This window comes from Capra hircus, chromosome 25 (assembly GCF_001704415.2).
Source record: "Capra hircus breed San Clemente chromosome 25, ASM170441v1, whole genome shotgun sequence".
NCBI classification, from domain to species: Eukaryota; Metazoa; Chordata; class Mammalia; order Artiodactyla; family Bovidae; genus Capra; species Capra hircus.
This window is the reverse complement of record NC_030832.1, coordinates 3623184-3644850: the sequence shown is the minus strand read 5'-3', so window position 1 is coordinate 3644850 and position 21667 is coordinate 3623184. Positions and strand designations below refer to the sequence as shown.

The 21667-nt window shown below is 48.8% G+C and overlaps 1 protein-coding gene across 1 annotated transcript in view; it reads right to left on the bottom strand.

The window, feature by feature from the left end:
* C25H16orf96 (chromosome 25 C16orf96 homolog) overlaps nt 1-21667 on the bottom strand; it is a 36060-nt gene that overhangs the window by 8516 nt on the left and 5877 nt on the right. The window contains exons 2-11 of the mRNA XM_018040391.1: nt 18391-18495; nt 17169-17249; nt 16882-16968; nt 15236-16760; nt 10661-10746; nt 10238-10348; nt 5918-5992; nt 4492-4656; nt 1013-1131; nt 242-304 (exon numbers count right to left, since the gene is read on the bottom strand). Coding sequence (XP_017895880.1) covers nt 242-304; nt 1013-1131; nt 4492-4656; nt 5918-5992; nt 10238-10348; nt 10661-10746; nt 15236-16760; nt 16882-16968; nt 17169-17249; nt 18391-18495 — 2417 coding nt within the window. The remainder of the gene's footprint in view (nt 1-241; nt 305-1012; nt 1132-4491; nt 4657-5917; nt 5993-10237; nt 10349-10660; nt 10747-15235; nt 16761-16881; nt 16969-17168; nt 17250-18390; nt 18496-21667) is intronic.

Genomic DNA, 21667 nt, shown 5'->3' with positions numbered 1-21667 from the left:
CACCTCAGTACATAAAATATTAGACTAGAAAAACACGTGCAGTCCTCCAGGGTTCAGCTTTCCCTGAGTTTCCTCTTAGCCTTTTCCTCTGGAGTCCACCCTGTTCCTGGACACAGCGAGCAGCAGATGGGACTGGGGAAGGGAGGGGCACAGTACTGCCCAGGTCGGGAGCTAATGGGATCGTGTGCACACAACGGTGTACATGGATGTTCCCGTCCCCGACCACCCCCGTAGTACTCACGGGCTGGTCATCATCTCCACGGGCCGGTCACAGGAGATGCATTTCACCCGTTCAAACAGTTTCCTGGAAGACAGCCCGCTCTGTCAGCCGCCACCCCAGCTGGGCCCCATGAGGCCACCCCCGCCCCGGGCAGTGCTTGGGGGAGGCTGCAGGTCCGTCCGTGCCTCAGGGCCGGGGCTTCCCCCCAGATCCCACTCCCGCTGGCCTGGCCCGGCTCAGCTCAGCTCCACTGGCCCCAGCTGACCGCCACGTGGGGCCACTTGGGGCCTCAGTGGGGGATAAAAGTGGGCATAGCTTCTCTCCTCACCCCAAACACAATGGAGGCCTTCATAACCGGGGAGAGCTACCCTTCACGGGGGACACGGGAGGGCAGAGGAGTGATCTGAGGACAGGAGCCCCCCAGGAAGATCGGGCCCCTCAGCCGGGGGCTCTGTCTGGATGGGGTGGGGGCCCGGCTCTAGTTCCAGGCCTGCCCAACCGCCCTGTGTGGCCTCGCAGGGGCCCCCTCCCTCTCTGACCCTCTGTCTCCTCATGAAAGAATGTGGAGCCCAGGCCAGAGCGGCCTACCTCTGAGCTCTGGTGCTCCCTGCCTCATCTCCCCCTCCACTGGGAAGCCCCACGTCCCCCTCCCCAGGTCCACAGGTCTGAGTCCTTCCTCCCAGAGTCCAGAATCCGCTGGTATACCTCTCTCATTTCCTCTCTGGAGGGAGGGCCGTGCAGCCTCTGGGAGCTGCAAGGGCTGCAGGGGACCCTGTCCCCGGAGGGACTCACCTCCTAAAGCCGGCAGCATTGTCGGGGTCAAAATGGAGGCCTTCAATCAGCAGCTTCCTGACAACTTTCCAGACCTCGTCCATGTCTTTCTTCAGATCATCCAAATCGCTGGGAACCAGCTGCCAAAAGCCAAAGGGAAGAGTGTTTAGTCAATTAAGTAAACACTCCGCCTCCCTCCAGCAACCTGCAAAGTTATAGAGAGAGTAACAAGATTGATGGCAACCCACTCTAGTATTCCTGCCTGGGAAATCCCACAGACAGAGGAGCCTGGAGGGCTATAGTCCACGGGGTCGCAAAAGAGTTGGACACGACTTAGCAACTAAACAACAAGCAAGATTAACCAAGAAAAGTGAGGTGGCTGTGGACTTTCTTGGTGGTCCAGTGGTTGAGAATCCACCTTGCAATGCAGGGGATGCAAGTTCGATCCATGGTCAGGGAACTAAGATCCCACATGCCACGGGGCAGCTAAGCAACTAAGCCTGCAAGCCACACCTAGGGAATCTGTTCACCGCAATGAAAGATCTCATATGATGTGATGAAGATCCTGAGTGCTGCAACCAAGACCAACTACAGTCTTTTAAACTACACACATACAAAGACCAAAACCACTCACAAGTTGCAAGAATAGTCTAAAGGACACTCCTATATCCACTTAAATTCACCAATTCTTAACATTTCACAATGTCTTCTTTATCGTTCCATATGTATGTAAGTGTTTGTTTTCTGAATCATCTGAGAATAATCACAGACATCACAATATATTTCCCGTACAAAAAGTTAAATGTGGAATTACCATACAACTCAGCAATTCCACTCCTGGTAGTCACTAAATGAACACAGGTGACCATTAAATGATGAATGGATAAATAAATGACCACTCCTGGGTATCTACCCAAAGTCATGGAAAACAGGTCTTCAAACAAAAACTGGCTCATGAATGTTCATAGCAGCATTATTCACAAGAGTCCAAAGGTGGAAATAACCCAAGCGTCCGTCAGCAGATGAACAAACAAGATGTGGTCTATCTGTCTGACCATGTTATTCAGTCATGGGAAAAAATGAACTTCTGATTTATGTGACAACATGCGTATGTTAGTTACTCAGTCATGTCTACTGAGTTGCAACTCTTTGCAACTCCATGGACTGTAGCCTGCAAGGCGCCTCTGTTCATGGGATTCTCCAGGCAGGAATACTGGAGTGGGTCGCCATTCCCTTCTCCAGGGCATCTTCCCGATCCTGGGATCAAACCCGGGTCTCTGGCATAGCAGGCAGATTCTTTCCCATCTAAGCCATCAGGGAAGCCCATGTTACAACATGGTTGAACCCTGAAAACATGATGCTGAGTGCAAGAAACCAGACCCTCGAGGTCACATGCCGTGTGACTCATTTATGTCAAGTGTCCCAAATTGGCCAACCCAGAGAGTAGATTAGCGGCTGCTGGGGGCTGGGGGGAGGGGGCGTGAGGGGTGATTGTCTCGCGGGTCTGGGGTCTCCTTTTGTGCAGGATGGAAATGCTCCAGAACCAGAGAGAGGTGGTGCTAACGCAACACTGTAACCAATGCCACAGGTTCATCGCCTGAAAATTGCCAATGGTTGATTTTATGTTGTGTGAAAGTTCCCACAGTGAAAAATACACAAAGAAAAGCAGAGCAACGAGGACAGGGTCACTTAAACCAACAAACAACAAAAAAGCTCTCGATCAGGAAAAAAATTTAGACACATAGAGAGGAGAAGAGACTAGAATCATGAACCCTGAAATACCCACCATGGAGATTTAATCATTATTAACATACTGCTCTATCTGCCTTTTTTTTCTTTTTTCTTTTTTCAGCTGTGCTGTGCAGCTTGCCGGATCTTAGTGCCCAGACCAGGGATCAAACTCCTACAGTGGAAGTGCAGAGTCCTAACCACTGGACCTCCAAGGAACTGATGCAGTGTTTGTTTGTTTGTTTTTTAAGTTACAGAAATCACAACATTCCACCCAAATATTTTAGTGATTTTCTTCAGTTCAGTTCAGTCGCTCAGTCGTGTCCGACTCTTTGCGACCGCATGAATCACAGCACACCAGGCCTCCCTGTCCATCACCAGCTCCTGGAGTTCACTGCAATACCATTATCCCAACTAACATAATGAGCCACAGAAGTCACACTCCATCACTTCTGTAATATCCTGTTGGTTACACAGGTCAGCCCTGTTCAGTGTGATAGTTGGGGAGCGTCTGGGATGTTGACCACCATAGTTCCTCTCTGGACAAGCAAAGGGATGTGGCAGGCAGAGGGGGCATCCTGCTGGCCATTTATTTATCCATTCATCATTTAGTGACCTGAAATTGATCTAATTTCCAGCTAATTTTCAGAGTTGGAGCAACCGAAACATGGGAAGTCTCCTTGTGTATTGCATTTGGTTGTTGTGACTCCTGAGACTCTTCTAATCTAGAGCAGTTTCTGTCCCACTTTTTTTCACCCTGCCATGGAATTATGGGAGAAAAACAGGTCAGTGGTTCTGCAGATAACTGAGTTACTTCAGCTGTAATTCTGCATTTATTTGTATGACTTTTATGACAAGTGTGTCCCATATCTGTTTTGCTTATCATCGTATCCTCATTAACCAGAGGTACCCAATAGGTGGATGATGAATGAATAAATCCTCAGTTTAAAGATGAGAAAACTGAAACTTGAACAGGTTCTGTAACTCAGGGCACAATGCTGATCACGGTGGGGCTGGGACTCAGACCCCGAGTGCCTGATTCTAAACCCCAGTGCTTTTATCCACACCAGTCACACCAGCTGCAGGAACCACACAGCACTGAAGGGGCTGGCCTGACCGTTCTTGTCTCTTTATTAGACGGCACAAATGAAGGCTATGACTCCTTATCAACGTTTTCCCAGGGTCTGGCTCAACACAGGTGGTCATTAAATGATGAATGGATAAATAAATGGCCAGCAGGATGCCCCCTCTGCCCGCCACATCCCTTTGCTTGTCCAGAGAGGAACACTATGGTGGTCAACGTCCCAGACGCTCCCCAGCTATCACACTGAACAGGGCTGACATGTGTAACCAACAGGATATTACAGAAGTGATGGAGTGTGACTTCTGTGGCTAAGTCAGAGAAGACACTGCAGCTTCTGTCTTGCTCTCTTGGATCATGTGATCCTGGGGGGGAAACACTCCTTGCCGTGTTGTGAGGCTGCTCAAACAGCCCTAAGGAGGCCACCATGTGATGAGGAAGTGCCAAGTCTTGCTCACAGCCATGTGAGGGCGCTATCTTGGAAGTGGCTCTCCCAGCCCCAGCCAAGCCTCTGGACCACGCAGGCCCTGGACAACACCCTGACTGCAGCGTCGTGGGAGGCCCTGAGCCACCCAGCTAAGCTGCTCCCAAATTCTTGACCCTCCGAAACTTTGAACTTTGCTGTCTTAAGGCACTAAATTTCAGGGTAGTTTGTTACGCAGGAGGTGGTGATTAATACAGAGCTCCTCACCTTGGTACGTACGTCTTTGTCCAGCTGCTCCACAGCCTTCTTCCAGTCATCCTCATTGGCAACCACCCTGAAGAGCATGCCCTGAATCATTTCATTCAGCTGCATGGCCACTGTGTCCAGGTCAGCCCGGCTTGCCTTGCCTGCCAGGGAGCTCTTGTCGGCCTTCTGGGGAGAGATGGGACTCAGGGAAGCAGAGCTGGGGGCTGGGAGCAGTGGGGATCTTGGGGAGGTCAGATCACTGCGGTCAGTTGTTGTAGTTTGGGACCCTGGGTACCCAGCCTTGGCTTAAATTCAACCTTGGGGTCCGGCTCAAACACAGCTATTAGATCAAAGCCAAGGTTTTCCTGTGATGGAGAAGTTGAGGTATGGTTTTTAAGTTCACTTAACAAATTGACACAAACTATAATTCAGAAGGATACATGCAGGCCTGTGTTCATAGCAGCACTATTCACAATAGCCAAGACATAGAAAAAACTAAAATGAACAACCAAAACCGAGAGATGAATGGGTAAAGATGTGCTGTGTGTGGCATGGAATACGACCTGGCCATAAAGAACATGATGACGCCATTTGCAGCAACGTGGATACGGCTAGAGATCACCATACTAGGTGGGTTAAGCCAGAAAGAGAGGGACCTGTGCCATATGACATCACTTATATGCGGAATCTAAACCATGACACAAATGAGCCTGTCTGTGGAACAGAAACAGAATCACAGACCCAGCGAAGAGACTGTGGTTGCCGGGGGAAGGGGGCTGGGAGAAAGATGGAGTTGGAGGTTGGAGTTCGCAGATGTAAGCTTTTATATATAGGATGGATAAACAACAAGGTTCTACCATATAGCACAGAGAACTATATTCAATATCCTGGGATTAAACCATCATGGAAAAGAATATTTAAAAAAGAATGCACATATATGTATACATACTATACACATTGGGCTTCCCTGGTGGCTTAGATGGTAAACAATTCGCCTGCAATGCAGGAGGCCTGGGTTCAGTCCGTGGGTTGGGAGGATCCCTTGCAGAAGGGAATGGCAACACACTCCAATATTCTTGCCTGGAGAATCCCATGGACACAGGAGCCTGGTGGGCTACAGTGCACGGAGTCGCAAAGAGACAGACACGACTGAGTGACTAACACTTTCACTGTGTGCATCACTTTTCTGTCCAGCAGTAATTAACACTGTAAAACACCTATACCTCAGTTTAAAACATTGTCACTAATCCTGAGTCACTGACAATAAGAATTGGTGGGACAACTTTTGAGAACTTCCCCCGGACTGTCTATATGATAAAGGTGGAAGGAAGCTTGGGAAGTCTGTGTGCCTGGCTTCATCCTGGCTGGATGATTCTGTTTCCCTCAGTGGGGGAGCCGGGCTCGGGGTCCGGGATGGGGTGGGGGAGAGGAGTCTCTGTTCACTCACCTCTTTCAACTCCCGCTCCATCTCATGTCGGTCTGCCTTGTACATTTCTAGGTTTCTTAGTTGAGCATAGACAACCTAAGAACAGAGGCGGAGGGATGTCAGTCATCCTCGGACGTCCTGAGGACAGCCTCTGCCTTCAGCCTCTGCCCTAGGAAGGGAGCAGTGGGGCCAGGTGGATAGCAGGCGGGGCAGCACAGTGAAAGGCTTGGGCTCCAGGTTTCCAGATCAAAAGGGAAGGAACAGGACCCTTGAGGGGTGGCATCATAGAACTTTGCTACACAGGAAAGGAAGGAGGACCGGAGGAAGGAACGCACAAACCAGAGCTGATGCTTTGGGTCCCTAGATGGTTGAGGCAAGCGCATCTCTTCTGATCGGTAATGGAGTCTCTATATCAAGCAAGCACTTATATGCGACACGCACCGTGCCCCGTGTCAGGCGAAAACCCTCACTTCCCACCCCCATGACTCCACAAAGAACCAATTCTCTGCATCAATTCTTCCCTATCTCCACTGACTGGACCCTCCCTATGACAGGAGCTGCCAGCTTCCCTGCTTGGGAAGAGCCTCGATCTTCTGGGCCATGTCCCCAGCAGTGGGGGAGGTCACTCTCCCCCCAAAACTGGAAACAGGCTTCTACTTCTCCCTTCGTATCTGGTCTCCCTTTCACTCTCAGAAACAGAACCCCCATCTTTCAGCTGGCATCTGGCCACCCAGAATCATGACTGTATTTCACAGCCTCCTTTATAGCTTGATGTGACCACTGAAGTATAAACGAAAGTGGGTAGGTGTTCTCTTCACTGCTGGCTTAGACACAGAGTTAAATCACTGGAGCACCAGCAGCTGTCTTGGACCATGAGGTGACCTTGTGAACCGAAGTCACACACCAAGGAGCTCTATACAAGCTCTGAGTTTCTTGAACATAAAAGAGAAATAAGGGGTTTCCCTGGTAGTTCAGTGGTAAAGAACCTGACGCAGTCTCCATCCCTGGGTCAGGAAGATCCCCTGGAGTAGGAAATGGCAATCCACTCCAATATTCTTGCCTGGGAAATACCATAAACAGAGGAACTTGGCGGGCTACAGTCCATGTGGTTGCAAACAGTCAGACATGACTGAGCTAACAACAACAAAAAACAAAACAGAAATACACTTATGACTTGTTTAAGTCAGCTATTTGGGGGTTTTATGTTATTTGAAGACGAACCTAATTCTAATTAACGCAAAGCTTCTTCACATCCACCTTGCACCCAGGTGGGTCTCAAGGTCTAGTACAGGTGGTGGAGGTGGGGAAGGGAACTCCTGCTTCTGCCTGGAGTCAGGCTTTCCCCTCCAACCCCATGTTAGCGGGGAGCTGACCTTTTGGAGTCATCAGGCCCAACATGAACACTTAGAGCCCCATTTGGCTGTTCCTAATTAAAATCTAGAAATACAGAGAAGCCGGGACCCTCTAACTTCCACTGCCAGGGTTACCTGTTCACGGGGTAGACTAAGGTCCTTCCCAGAATTCACGCCTTCCTAGAACCTGTGAACGCGGCCTTATTTGGAAATGGCGCTTCGCAGGTGAAATCAGTTAAGATGTGGTCACACTGGATTAGGGTGGAGCACACGGATGAGGAGGCCACGTGAAGACACAGAGACACACACAGAGTGGAAGGCCACGTGCCAATGGAGGCAGAGACTCGAGCGATGTGTCTACAAACCAAGGAGACACCTGGAGCCGCTAGAAGCTAGGAGAGGCCGAGAAGGATCCCCCCTGAAGCCTTCAGACAGCACGAGGGCCCTGCAGCACCTTGATTCAGGGCTTTCAGCCTCCAAGAATTGGGAAGAGTACACGTCTCTAGTTTTAAGTCACGTGGTTTGTCGTTATATGTTACAGCAGCCACAGAAATGCCCAGTAAGTGGCAGAATCGGGATTGAAACCAAGGCCTATCTAACCACAACGGCAGGCCGCCTCCCAACTGGCTGGTTACTTTGCCTGAACCTGTTTCCTCCTTGCTCAAACAGCATTAATATCACTCCTGCCCCGAGGAAGCCGAGGGGACTAGAAATGGCATCTTCCTAGAAGATTTAGCATCCGATACCCGTCAGCTCGTCAGTCCTCTCCTGCACCGAGCCAGAGCCCTGGATATCATTGATTGTTCCAAGAACGGCTTTGGATGTATATAACTGATTCACTTGGCTGTACGGCAGAAACTAACACAATATTATAAATCAACTGTACTCCGATACGAATTTTTAAAAAATAAAACAAAAAGAATGGTTTTGGGGATTTCCCTGTTGATCCTGTGGTTAAGACTTCACCTTCTAACACAGGGGAGTGTGGTTTGATCCCTGGTTGGGGAGCTAATGGTCCCACATGCTTCTTGGCCAAAAAAACCAAAACATAAAACAAGCAATACTGTAACAAATTCAATAAAGACTTTAAAAATGGTCCACATCAGAAAAAAAAAAAAAAAAAGAAGAAGAGGTCCTGGAATGCATCCTGTAGCTTATAAAAGATGCCTACCAGTTTGCAGAGGGCAAATAGTGCTTTCACATTTCCATACTGAGTCAGAAAGAGTTCTGTTCTCATTCACTTTCCTCCTGTATCCTTTGTGAGAAACGCTCCCAAAGCAGCAGTCTGAGGTGATGGAAATGCTTCCATCTGGATGGTTGCTGACATGGCTGCACAAAGAGGCAAAAATGAGTCAAGCGGCTATGCTTCAAGCCTGGGCAGTTTACTGTGCAAATCATGCTTCGATGAAAGACAGACAAATACTATCATTCCCCCGCGAGAAACACAGAAGGGCTCGGGCGCTGTCTGTCTGCTTGACCGCTGTATCGCGGGGCCCTGGGAAGGGCGCCTGGTGTGGAGTGAAGGCTCAGTCACGTGGGCTGAATGACGCAGGGGTGATGGGGTTTCTCGCGCCACCTGTTACGTCCAGAACGTTTTCTCCCAGCTTTCCAGGTAGAAGGCAGTGTTGGTGGTGTTTCTTCACTAGCCCCGCTGCTGCAACAGAACCAGGGCGGGTGTCTGCCTCCCTCCTCTCTCTGCTGGAAGGGCTCCATGGGGCTGCTGATGATTTGCAGCCCGTGTTCATTTAAGAAGTATTTGATGAAGTGTGCTGTATACAAAGCCCCGCTCCAGATCCTTCCGGGGTCCACTTTTAGAAGCAATTAGCTCTTGTTGGCACAAGGGGCAGGAAGGAAGTCCGGACAAAGGCTGACTTGGTCCATTCAGCCTGTTGGGCCAAACTCCTCTTGAGCTTCTCTCAACGAGGGATCAGTGACAGCTTTCTGGAGGCAGATTCTGAGCCCCCCTCCTCCTCCCCCGAGCGGAGTGGGATGTCGTACTGGACCCACATCAGACATGCCGGATGAACTGGCTCTTGTCTCCGACCAGGAAGGGTTCCAGTAGGTCCCTAGGGCACAGCATCCCAGCCTTTCTGAAAAGCAGTGGCTAAACAAGAGCCCAGGGTTGGCAGGAGACGGCGCACTTCCTGATCCTGGTACTCGCAAGAGTCTCGGCCCAAGACTGTGTATCCTGTGCCCACACATGGCCCGGGCGCTCCCTTCCTCCCCGCTCAAGCTGGGCATCAGCTCTCCTTTGATAAGCTTTCCTCCCGTCCAACTTGCCCTGTGCAGGCTGGCCTGGTCACTCCGTGTGATGACCTTCGGAGGGGAGCTCTGCCCTCCCCTCTTGCTCATCACATCCTAGGGCGTCCCACCAACAGCCCCTGACTTGGAATCGAAAGCCCCCACAGGAACCACCTCAGGTGGCTCTGTTTGCCTCATTACACCACCATGGGAAAAGGTCACCTCCTCCCCACTGGGAAGGACGGTGATCTTTTCTCTGAAGATCTGGGATGCCTCCAGGACAAGGCTCAGACCGGAATGGTCAGCCCAGCCAGCCCACGGGAGGAGGTGTCTGGCTGAGTGACCCCCTGGGAGGTGCTTTTCAGGGTCCTCACATTTCTCATGTCAGACGCCGCTGTTCCATCCAGTCCCTGTGGCGTGAGAGCTCAGATAATAAGCCAGTTTAGGGGAAAGGTTAGAGACCTTTCATTCATTGATTCGTTCAGCACATTTTGAGCCGTCACGTGGCGCCAGGTGGGTGACCCCCAGTGGTGAACGAGACAGACCGTGTTCATGTGCTCTGGTGTATGTATGGGGGTGAGGTGGCGGGGTTGGTTTGCTTTTTGTGGCTGTCTACTTCACACACAGTGAAATGCCAGGAGAGTGTCCCTGGTTCCCCTGCCTTCAGGGTATCTGTGAAACCTCTGGGAAGAGTCTCAATATCCCGATGAGGAATCCTCCCCACTCTGGGCCTCCCAGACCTCCGGACCTTTAACTCATCCAGGCGAATCTGGAGCCTGTTCACTGCCCTGTCCAGCACGATGTGGTGGTCCTTTATCATCTCGATCTGGTGGCCCCAAACTCTCTCAAGTTCTTCCTCCTACACAGAAGGGGACACAGACATCTGAGGCCTCTTCTCTTGAGGTCGCCATGGCCAGGAAGGGACCTGAAGAGGGTACTAGCCCGGGGTACCTTCCAGCCCACAGCCTCCTAAACCCTTGTCGGGGGAACCGTACAGCCGCCCAACCTTGGGAGCCCCGCCCCAGACAGAGCAGATCGGCTTCCTTTCGGCTCCAGGACAGATGGTGCTTCTTCGTCTGGAAGAGCAGGACCTGCCCTGGCTCCGGCCATGGACTCTGCCGTCACCTCAAACCATCATCTTCTCAATGCCTTTTCTGGCCAGGACACTGACCTTTATCCTGGATTTCTGGAGGTTGCCAATCTTTTCCTGCAAGATGTCCAATGTTGACCCAAGCTTGGAAGAAGCTCCCATGTTAGCTGAAAGCAAAGGAGTGGGTGGCTGTTGGGGACAGGGATGGGGAAAGATGGTTCTAGAGCTCTATCTGCTTCTGTTACAAAGTATCTAAGATGATGTCTTCCAACAGAAGGAAGCTGTGAGCTTGGGGGCCTTTGAGGTCATCTAAAATTTTCTAGTAACATCTTTTAAAAGAAAAATCTAAAAATTAGCAGGTGAAATTAATTTTAAAAATATTTTTAAACCATTCTCATCCAGAATTGTACAGGAGGCAGTGATCAAGACCATCTCCAAGAAAAACAAATGCAAAAATGCAAAATGGTTGTCTAAGGAGACCTTAAAAATAGCTGAGAAAAGAAGAGAAGCGAAAGGCAAAGGAGAAAAGGAAAGAAATACCCATTTGAATGCAGAGTTCCAAAGAATAGCAAGGAGAGATAAGAAAGCCTTCCTCGGTGATCAATGCAAAGAAATAGAAGAAAACAATAGAATGGGAAAGACTAGAGATCTCTTCAAGAAAATTAGAGATACTAAGGGAACATTTCATGCAAAGATGGACACAATAAAGGACAGAAATGGTATGGACCTAATAACAGAAGCAGAAGATATTGAGAAGAGGTGGCAAGAATACACAGAAGAACTATACAAAAAAGATCTTCATGACCCAGATAATCAAGATGGTGTGATCACTCATCTAGAGCCAGACATCCTGAAATACGAAGTCAAGTGGGCCTTAGGAACATCACTACAAACAAAGCTAGTGGAGGTGATGGAATTCCAGTTGAGCTATTTCATATCCCGAAAGATGATGCTGTGAAAGTGCTGCACTCAATATGCCAGCAAATTTGGAAAACTCAGCAGTGGCCACAGGACTGGAAAAGGTCCGTTTTCATTCCAATCCCAAAGAAAGGCAATGCCAAAGAATGCTCAAACTACCACACAATTGCGCTCATCTCACATGCTAGCAAAGTAATGCTCAAAATTCTCCAAGCCAGGCTTCAACAGTACATGAACCGTGATTCCAAATGTTCAAGCTGGATTTTAAAAAGGCAGGGGAACCAGAGATCCAACTGCCAACATCTGTTGGATCACTGAAAAATCGAGAGAGTTCCAGAAAAACATCTACTTCTGCTTTATTGACTATGCCAAAGCCTTTGACTGTGTGGATCACAACAAACCAGAAAATTCTTAAAAAGATGGGAATACCAGACCACCTGACCTGCCTCCTGAGAAATCTGTATTCAGGTCAAGGAGCAACAGTTAGAACTGGACATGGAACAACAAACTGGTTCCAAATTGGGAAAGGAGTACATCAAGGCTGTATATTGTCACCCTGCTTATCTAACTTATATGCAGAGTACATCATGAGAAATGCTGGGCTGGAAGAAGCACAAGCTGGAATCAAGATTGCCAAGAGAAATATCAATAACCTCAGATATGCAGATGACACCACACTTATGGCAAAGGGTGAAGAGGAACTAAAGAGCCTCTTGATGAAAGTGAAAGAGGAGAGTGAAAAAGTTGGCTTAAAGCTCAACATTCAGAAAACGAAGATCATGGCATCTGGTCCCATCACTTCATAGCAAATAGATGGGGAAACAGTGGAAACAGTAACAAACCTTATTTTGGGGGGCTCTGAAATCACTGCAGATGGTGATTGCAGCCATGAAAATAAAAAAACATTTGCTCCTTGGAAGAAAAGTTATGACCAACCTAGACAGCATATTAAAAAGCCAACAAAGGTCCGTCTAGTCAAAGCTTTGGTTTTTCCAGTAGTCATGTATGGATGTGAGAGTTAGACTATAAAGAAAGCTGAGCACTGAAGAATTGATGCTTTTGAACTGTGGTGTTGGAGAAGACTCTTGAGAGTCCCTTGGACTGCAAGGAAATCCAACCAGTCCATCCTAAAGGAAATCAGTCCTGAATATTCATTGGAAGGATTGATGCTGAAGCTGAAGCTCCAATACTTTTGCCACCTGATGCGAAGAACTGACTCATTTGAAAAGACCTTGATGCTGGGAAAGATTGAAGGCCAGAGGAGAAGGGGACAACAGAGGATAAGATGGTTGGATGGCATCACCAACTCAATGGACATGAGTTTGAGTAAGCTCCAGGAGTTTATGATGGACAGGGAAGTCTAGTGTGCTGCAGTCCATGGGGCTGCAGAGTCAGACGCGACTGAGCAACTGAACTGAACTAAACTGAATCCAAAATGGTATCATTTTGGGAATTCCCTGGCGGTCCAGTGGCTAGGATTCCATGCATTCATTGCTGAGGGCATGGGTTCAACCCCTGGGTTCAATCCCTGGATGGGGAATGAAGGTCTCAGGAGCTGCAGGGCCAAAAAAAAAAAGTATCAATTTAACATGTGATCAATAAAATGATTAACAATAATTTCACATTCTTGTATTTGTAGTAAGCCCTCAATATCCAATGTGCACTTTTAGATTTTTTTTTAATGTGGACCATTTTTAAAGTTTTCACTGAATTTCATACAGTGTGGCTTCTGTAGTATGTTTTTGTTTTTTTGGCCACGAGGTATGTGGGATCTTAGCTTCCTGACCAGGGATCAAACCCATGCCCCCTGCATTGGAAGGCCAAGTCCTAACCACTGGACCACTGGGAAGTGCCTGGTGTGCACTTTGTATTTGGACCACATGAGAACTTGAACTTGCCCAATTTCAGATATTTGACAGTCTTATGGTATCCTACTAGATAGCTCAGGCCTAGGGAAATCTCTCAGAGAAGGCGATGGCAGCCCACTCCAGTACTCTTGCCCGGAAAATCCCATGGATGGAAGAGCCTGGTAGGCTGCAGTCCATGGGGTTTCGAAGAGTGGACACGACTGAGTGACTTCACTTTCCCTTTTCACTTTCATGCATTGGAGAAGGAAATGGCAACCCACTCCAGTGTTCTTGCCTGGAGAATCCCAGGGACGAGGGAGCCTGGTGGGCTGCCGTCTATGGGGTCGCACAGAGTCGGACACGACTGAAGCGACTTAGCAGCAGCAGCAGCAGCAGCAGCAGCAGGGAAATCTCTCTGGAATTTACTGCCCTTCCAGAAATGGTCCTGAGTAAAACTATGGAGTGTCTACTTCTGGGAGTTCATGAAATGTATTATCCCACAACAAGATGCAAAGACAGGTTTAACAAAAAAGGAGTACGGTGACAAAAAGTACCCTATATCCAGCTTCAGAGGAGAGGCCATAAAGTGATGTCCGGGGCACAGCTAGGAGGGTATGAGAAACTGCAGCCAAGACACATTTACAAGCTATCTTTAGTTTTCTTAGCAAAAGTGGCAGCTGGTCAGAAGTAGAGTTTGGGCTACTATGACTTTATGTTTTATATTCAAATTCATGACTGTCATAACCTGAGCTGTGCCCTGGGATTCAGAAATTGACGTGGATCTTTTTGGCTGCTTGAAGTTCTACTTTTTCAAGATCTGTGGGACCGCACCTGCCCATCAAGGGTGGTGCCAGATATGGATTCGACTTGGGCTAATCCAACGATTACACTTGGCAGAGAGCACAAAAGCAAGATAAGGATTCAAACAGGCGAGGACAGTGGATCTGAAAGTGGGTTCCCTGGGTCACCAGCAGCATAAGCAGCATCCCCTGGAATGGGTTATAAAAAGAAAGTCCTACCCAGGGGTCCTACCTAGATCAACAAGCCAGATCTGGGGCTGGCCCCAGCAGTCTGTGACTTACCAAGACCCCCAGGGATGCTGGGGCAAGCATAAGGTTCAGAACTTCTAGGGCAGGCCACTCCCCACCCTCCATTTCCCACAGTGAACATATGCTCATAGTGTGCATGAACTGCGAGCATAAATCTATTGGTCCTGTGTGCTCATTTGTGCCCAACTCTGCAGCGCCATAGACTGTAGCCCACCAGGCTCTTTTGTCCATGGGGATTCTCCAGGTAAGGATCCTGGAGTGGGTTGCCATTTCCTATTCCAAAGGATCTTCCTGACCCAGGGATGGAGCCTGTATCTCTTGCGCCTCCTGTACTGGCAAGCGGGGTCTTTACTACCAGCACCACCTAGGAAGCCCCCTATTGGTGCTACTATCCCCTAGAACATGACTGGCCTTTAAGGAAATACATGTTTGCCCAGCTTTGTTCCAAATCCCAAATCGACCACATCATCTGGGGTCTGTTCAGTGCGCCTAGAAACTCTGGGTGATCTGAACTTATCAAAACATTGTACAGCAGTACTGTTTTATGGACAATTGAAAGGGAATTTCCAAGAGTAATTCTGACTTGTGGTTTTCCTCTTCAAGCACCAACTTTAGACTGTAACCATCCCTCTCCCTTAATAGAAGACCTCACTGTACATTCATTGTAAGAGAATAGACTAGTAAGAGATTAATGCTAAAGCCAAAGGAATGAATGGCTAACGGTGGTATTAGCCAAATGGTAACATTTTGTTGGGGTAGCTAAATGGAGAGGAGGTGCGTCTCAAAGGCCACAGGGAGGGCCTGAGCCCTTGTTACCCTTCCAGGAGCCAGGCCGGGCCTACCTAGGTAAGTCATACGCTGCTGCAGGTTAGATGACAGCTGGGCCAACTCTTCTTTCAGGGTGTCGTGTCTGACGGGCATCTGGGCTAAGTGGCTCATGGAATACCTGACGGCCTTCTTCTTTTCTTCAGGAGTCGTGGCATGTTTGGCAGCCAGCATGGCCTTGGACAGGGCCGTGTCGGGAGGGACAAAGACAGGAGAGTATGCAGGACAGAGCAAGTCCTCATCCTCCACTTCCAGCAAGTCCTCCACCTCCCCCTCGGGGAAGGCTCCGCGGGAGGGCCCCGCTCCCAGAAATTCTGCAAGCACCCCCAAGGGCCCAGCTGTGGCTGCGGCAGTTGCTACAGTGGCCAATTTGGTGGCAGGGGCGTCCCTGATCAGCTTGGCAGCGGCCTTGGCTGCCCGGGCTGCTGATGTGGCCACATCAGAGGTGTAGGAGGCAGCGGCCGCGGCCGTGAGGGCAGCGCTGGGTTTCATCTGCTGAACGACAGACCAGAATCCCTTAGGGAGGCCTCCTGGCGGGACCTCAGCCCTCGGGGCTCTGTCCAGAGGGCCTCCCCTTTCCACGGAGGAGTAGTCTTCCTCCTTTTCTGAGACAGCTGAGAGCTTAGACATGTCTCCTGGGTAGTACATGGACCGCTGTGAACGAGGCCAAGCTGAGCCCAGCTCCATGGCTGGGGGTGGGGCTCTGAAGCCCCGGAACCTGGCAGGCGGGAAGCCCATTGGGCCTAGGCCAGGCTGGAAGCCCCAGAAAGGCCCAGGGCTAGTCCCAGGAAAGCCTCTGGGAGGAGGCCAGCCTTGTGGTGGTACAGTCCAGGATCCTGATGGTGTGGGTTGAAGGCCTGGGGCAGGTTCCAATTCAGGGGCAGGCCCAGGTCCGAACACAGGCCCAGGCCCAGGAGCAGGCCCAGGTCCGAATGCAGGCCCAGATCTGGATGAAGGCCCAGGTCCAGGCACAGGCCCAGGCCCAGATGAAGGTCCAGGCCCAGGAGCAGACCCAGGCCCGGGTCCAGATGAAGGTCCAGGCCCAGGAGCAGGCCCAGGTCCAGGCACAGGCCCAGGTCCGAACGCAGGCCCAGGCCCAGGAGCAGGCCCAGGTCCAAACACAGGCCCAGATCCGGATGAAGGCCCAGGTCCGAACACAGGCCCAGGCCCAGATGAAGGTCCAGGCCCAGGAGCAGGCTCAGGTCTGAACTTAGGCGCAGCTTCGGATGAAGGCCCAGGTCCAGGCACAGGCCTGGGTCCCAATGCAAGCCCAGGCCCAGGCCCAGGCTCTAGCACTTGGGGCTGGTCTGGCCCCTTGGCCCCAAGGAGCAGAGCTGCTTGGGCAGACTCCTCCTCCAGTAGCTGCCCCGGCGCCTGGTACTGCCAGATGGTCTCCAGAAACCTGGGGTGCCGGATGGCCTCTGAGAAGTGGCTGAGACCCCCTCCTCCGCGGTCCTTGGCTGTCTGGGCAACGGCGGTCTCCGAGGCGAGCTCTGAGATCTGCCACAGGTCGGAGTTTCCCAGCAGTTGTGGAGCAGCTCCCTGTGGGATGTGGGGCTGGTCTGGTGGGGCTGCTCCAAACCAGCTCATGATCACCCTGCCCCCCACCCTGTCACCCGTCCCTCCCCAAGCCCGGTCCCCCTCCGCCATGTCCTTCCTTTACCGGGATGAACATGGCCTCGTGGAGACTGCTCCAGAGCACCAGGTCCTCGGGTTTAGGGATGGTGGTCACCTTGCTCTGGAGAGAAGCCTGCGGATGGGATGGGGAAGGAGGTGGGGAACAAGGGTTGTGAACTCAGAGGGTGCGGTGCTCTCAGCGGCTTCCTCCTCCACACTTGCAAACAGAGGGGCCTTTCCAGACTGTTCTCCTCTTCCCCCCTCCCTGCCACTGCACACCCCTGGGCCTGGAGGGCATGGATCTGGGGTGGGAGGATGGGGCCGGGCCCTCACCACGTCCCGCTGCAGTGCACTCATCTTCCGGTTCTGCCCTCTCAAATCTTCTGAGAAGGCGTCTATTCTTTGTGGACTGATCTGTCAAATGAGCCAAGCCTGTGAGCCAGAGTGTGCAGGGTATGGTCCCGGCCCAGGTTCTTCCCCAGTGCAAATGCAAGGCCTTAGACCGAGAGACCGAGGGGGAAGAACAGTTTCCAAAACAAGCGTTTCTCACGGCACGGGAAAGGGTTCCTTGGGCAAATAAGTTTGGGAAATGCTAGGCTTAAAAATCATGTAAGGGGTTTCTGTACTGTAGGATACTGTAGAGCCTTCAGTGGACCAAAGTACACTAAGAATCTCCAAGAAGCAGGCTGAGAAGGCATTGTTGCCAAACAGATTTGACCAAGGATCCTATTTAGCGTTTCATAATACAGTTTCCTGACAGTCCCCTTGCTGCTACAGAAGGGAGCTACCCAGCCCCAAAATGAAATTCTCAGAGTTGCCAACTGAGAATGTACACTGACCTGTACATTAGGGATGATAAGGTAAATATTGTTATTTGGGGGCGAGTTGTAAAACCTCAGCCACAAAACTAGCTAGAGGGTGTGGAGGTCTGGCTTTTAAGCCCAGATCTGACTCACCAGCTGTGACCTTACATTTCAGGGATTTCACATCCTTTCACATCATCGTAATATCTGGGTTGATCTCCTTAGGGCTACAGAAGGAGCTAAAATATATGCCTATGCTAGGTTTACTCTACTTTTTAGTGTGAACAAAGTTTTCCAGACAAAGAATAAGTACTCTCTTTCTGCTAAGCTGGTGGACTTTAAGTCTGGAGCTGCCAGGACTTGAGGAGTAGCTGCCTGAGAATGAAGCCAACCCAGAGGAAAGTGCCACTGAAGGAGAAACCTTGAGGTGGTATGAGCACCTTGATCTGGCTATGCCTGACAGCATTCCTGATATTTTTAGTAAACGAGACAATACATTATGTCGCCTAAGGCAGAATGGACTAGGTTTCTGTCACTCAAAAATGTCTTTTCACAGTAGGGTGAGGATCATGGTGGAAACTGCAGAGAGTTCAGTGGGATGGGCCAAGTGGCTGAGCCATGTCAGGCCCCTTCTCTTGCCCCCATAGCTATGTTCTTTGACTAACAATAGGCTTCTTGGATTTATCTGGTCATCCCAACCGCCAGAGGTCCAAGCAGCATGACCATTATGAGGGATGCTGGGGAGGGTCTACCTTCTCAAACACGTCTTTCAGCATGGCCACCTCCTTCCCGAGGGTTTCAACGGAGACCTTGAGTGCATAAATGTCCGTGAGCAAATCCTGCAGGGTTCTTATGGACTGAAGAGGGAGAAGAAAGGAAAATGTGAAGTTGAGTGTAGCTAGCGGAAAAGACAGGTAAAGCGTGGAAGCTCTCTGGTGATGGTCATGGTTCTAGAAGTCTTCTTGGCTCTTCCAAGGCCTAGGCTGGAACATATTCAGAGGCCATAAAATGACAGTGAAGTCAAGCGTGCTCTGAGCTCTAAGGGGCCTAAGTGGGAAGGGGGCAACCCTGGGTGTGAATGTGTTCAGTAAGCAGGAGTCATTCATCAGGAAGCATCTCATTCCCTTTAGTGAGAACCACTGGAGGATCAACTAGGCAGCTACTGGATTTACATTTTCAAAGGGTCCTTATGGCTGCATGCGTACATTCACCCTGGGAGAGTAAGGGGAAAAGCCAGAGGAGGAGGGAGAAGACTTCAAAGCAAGAGCTAACGGATGCGATACTGATCTTATTGCTCAGTTCCTCCGATGACTGGAGCTGTTCCTGCATTTTCCTAGATTTTGAAGTCCTCAATCATTAAATGGGTATGAAAAAATGTGATAATGTATGTAGAGGGTATAGTGCATAGTTAGGCATTCAGATAACAAAAATAACAAATGGTGAAATGGCAGAAGTCCTTCTTATCTGTGGTGGTAATGGTGGTGGTTTAGTTGCTAAGTCATGTCTGATTCTTGCGACCCCATGGACTATAACCTCCCGGGCTCCTCTGTCCACGGGTAATTACATTAAACGTAAATGGTTGAAACTGAATTACATTAAATGTAAACGTAAACATTAAAATGCACAGATTGGCAGAATAGATAAGAAAATATGATCCAACCTCATACTATCTAAAAGAGACACATTTTATTATCTATTTATTAATTTTAGGCTGCGCTGTGCAGCATATGGGATCTTAGTTCTCCAACTAGGGATCTTTTAGTTGTGGCGTGCAGGATCCTTAGTTGTGCCATGTGGGATCTAGTTCCCTGACCAGAGATTGAACCTGGGCCCTCTGCATTGGGAGTGCAGAGTCTCAGCCACTGGACATCAGTGAAGTCCTAAGATATAATAATTATAAACATATATACACCTAGTAGTGAAGCCCTAAAAATATATGCGGCAAAATCTGAGAGAACGGAAAGGAGAAATAGTTGAAGACTTCAATATCCCATTTTCAATAATGGATATAACAACTAGACAGAAGATCATCAAGGAAACAGGAGATTTCAACATCACTATAGACCAGCTGGATGTTACAGACATCTACAAGACACTCCACTCAACAGCGGCACAATACGCACAGGACATTCTACAGGATAGCCTATACTAAGGCCATAAAACAAAACTCAATAAATTTAAAAAGGACTGAAGTCATACAAAATGCATGATTTTTGTATAACAAAAATATATAACAATGGAATTAAATTAGAAATCAGTAGCATTTGATTTGGAATTTGAAAGTTCACAAATATTTGGAAATTAAACAGCTCTGTCCCGACTAAACAATGGGTCAAAGAAGAAACTGCAAAGGAAATTAGAAACACTTTGAGATGAATTAAAAGGAAACTACTAGGACTTCCCTAGAGATGCAGTTGTTAAGACTCCCTGCTCCCAACGCAGGAGGCCTGAGTTTGGTCCCAGAGCCCATATGCTGCAACTGTGAGTCTGCTCGCTACAACTGAAGATCCTGTGTGCAGCAACTAAGACCCCGCACAGCCAAACAGACAGATAAATAAGCTTTCTAAAAACAGATAAAATGAAAACACAAACACACCAAAACTTATGGGATGTAGTTAAAACAGTGTTTAAAGAGAAATTTTAGCTGGAAGTGACTATATTAACAAAGAAGAAAGATCTCAAATCAACAGTCTAGCCATCAACCTTAAGACACTGGGGAAAGCAGATCAAAAGAAACCTAAAGGGGATAGGAAAAATGAAATGATAAAGATTGGAGTGGAAACTAATGAAAGAGAAAATGAAGAATAACACAGGAAATCAATGAAACTAAAAGCTGGTTCTTTGAAAAGATCAACAGTAAACCTTTTGCTAGACTGACCAAGAGAAGAAGAGAAGATTCAAATTACTAGAATGAGAAATGAAATAGGGAACATTGCTATTGACCCTACAGAAATAAAAAAAAATTATGAAGGAATACTATGAACAGTTGTATGCCAGCAAATTAGATAAGTTGGATAAGATGGACAAATTCCTAGAAAGACATAAACTTCCAAAGCTGACTCAAGAAAAAAAAATAGGTAATCTGAATAGACCTGAAACAAGTAAAATGATTGAATTATCAAAACAAAAACAACACATGAAGAAAGGCCAAGCCCTGGCTGCTTTACCAATGACTTTTATCAAACCTTTAAAGGAGAATTAATACCAACTCTTAACACATTATTGACTAGACATATTAACGCTACTGGTGTTAGTTTCTGCAAAAGTCCCCAGATCAGTAAGGTGTTAACAACCTTCTCCAGGGACTTCCCCGGTGGTCCGGTGGTTAAGAATCCACCTGCCAATGGAGGGCACGCAGGTTTGATCCCTGGTCCAGGAAAACCCCACATGCCACAGAGCAACAAAGCCCACGCACCACAGCTACTGAGGACCACTTGCTGAGAGCCCGTGCTCAGCAATGAGAGAAGCCCCTGCAACGAGCAGCCCACACACCACAACGAAGAGTAGCCCCCACTCACTGCAACTAAAGAAAGTCTGTACACAGCAATGAAGATGTAGTGCAGCTAAAAATGAATAAATAAATAATAGATCTGGTAGGAAAAAAAAACACAACAAACTTTTCCAAAAAACAGAATTCCAAACTCATTCTATGAGGCCAGTATTGCATTGATAAAAATCAAAGACACCACAGGAAAACTACAATATGGATACAAAACTCCTCAACAAAATGCTAGCAAACTGAATCCATAAACATATAAGACAAATAATCCAATTAAAAATCGGCAAAGACCTGAACAGACATTTCTCCAAAGATGATACACAAATGACCAATAAGCACACGAAAAGGTGCTCAGCATCGTTAGTGATAGTCGCTCCATCGTGTCTGACTCTTTACAACCTCATGGACTGCAGCCCATACAATTGATAAATACAATTATCTACCAAAAAAAAATTTACTGATACATGCTACAGATAAACCTAAAGATATTATGGTAAGTGAGGAATGGGGCTCAAGGAGGCACAGGAGTG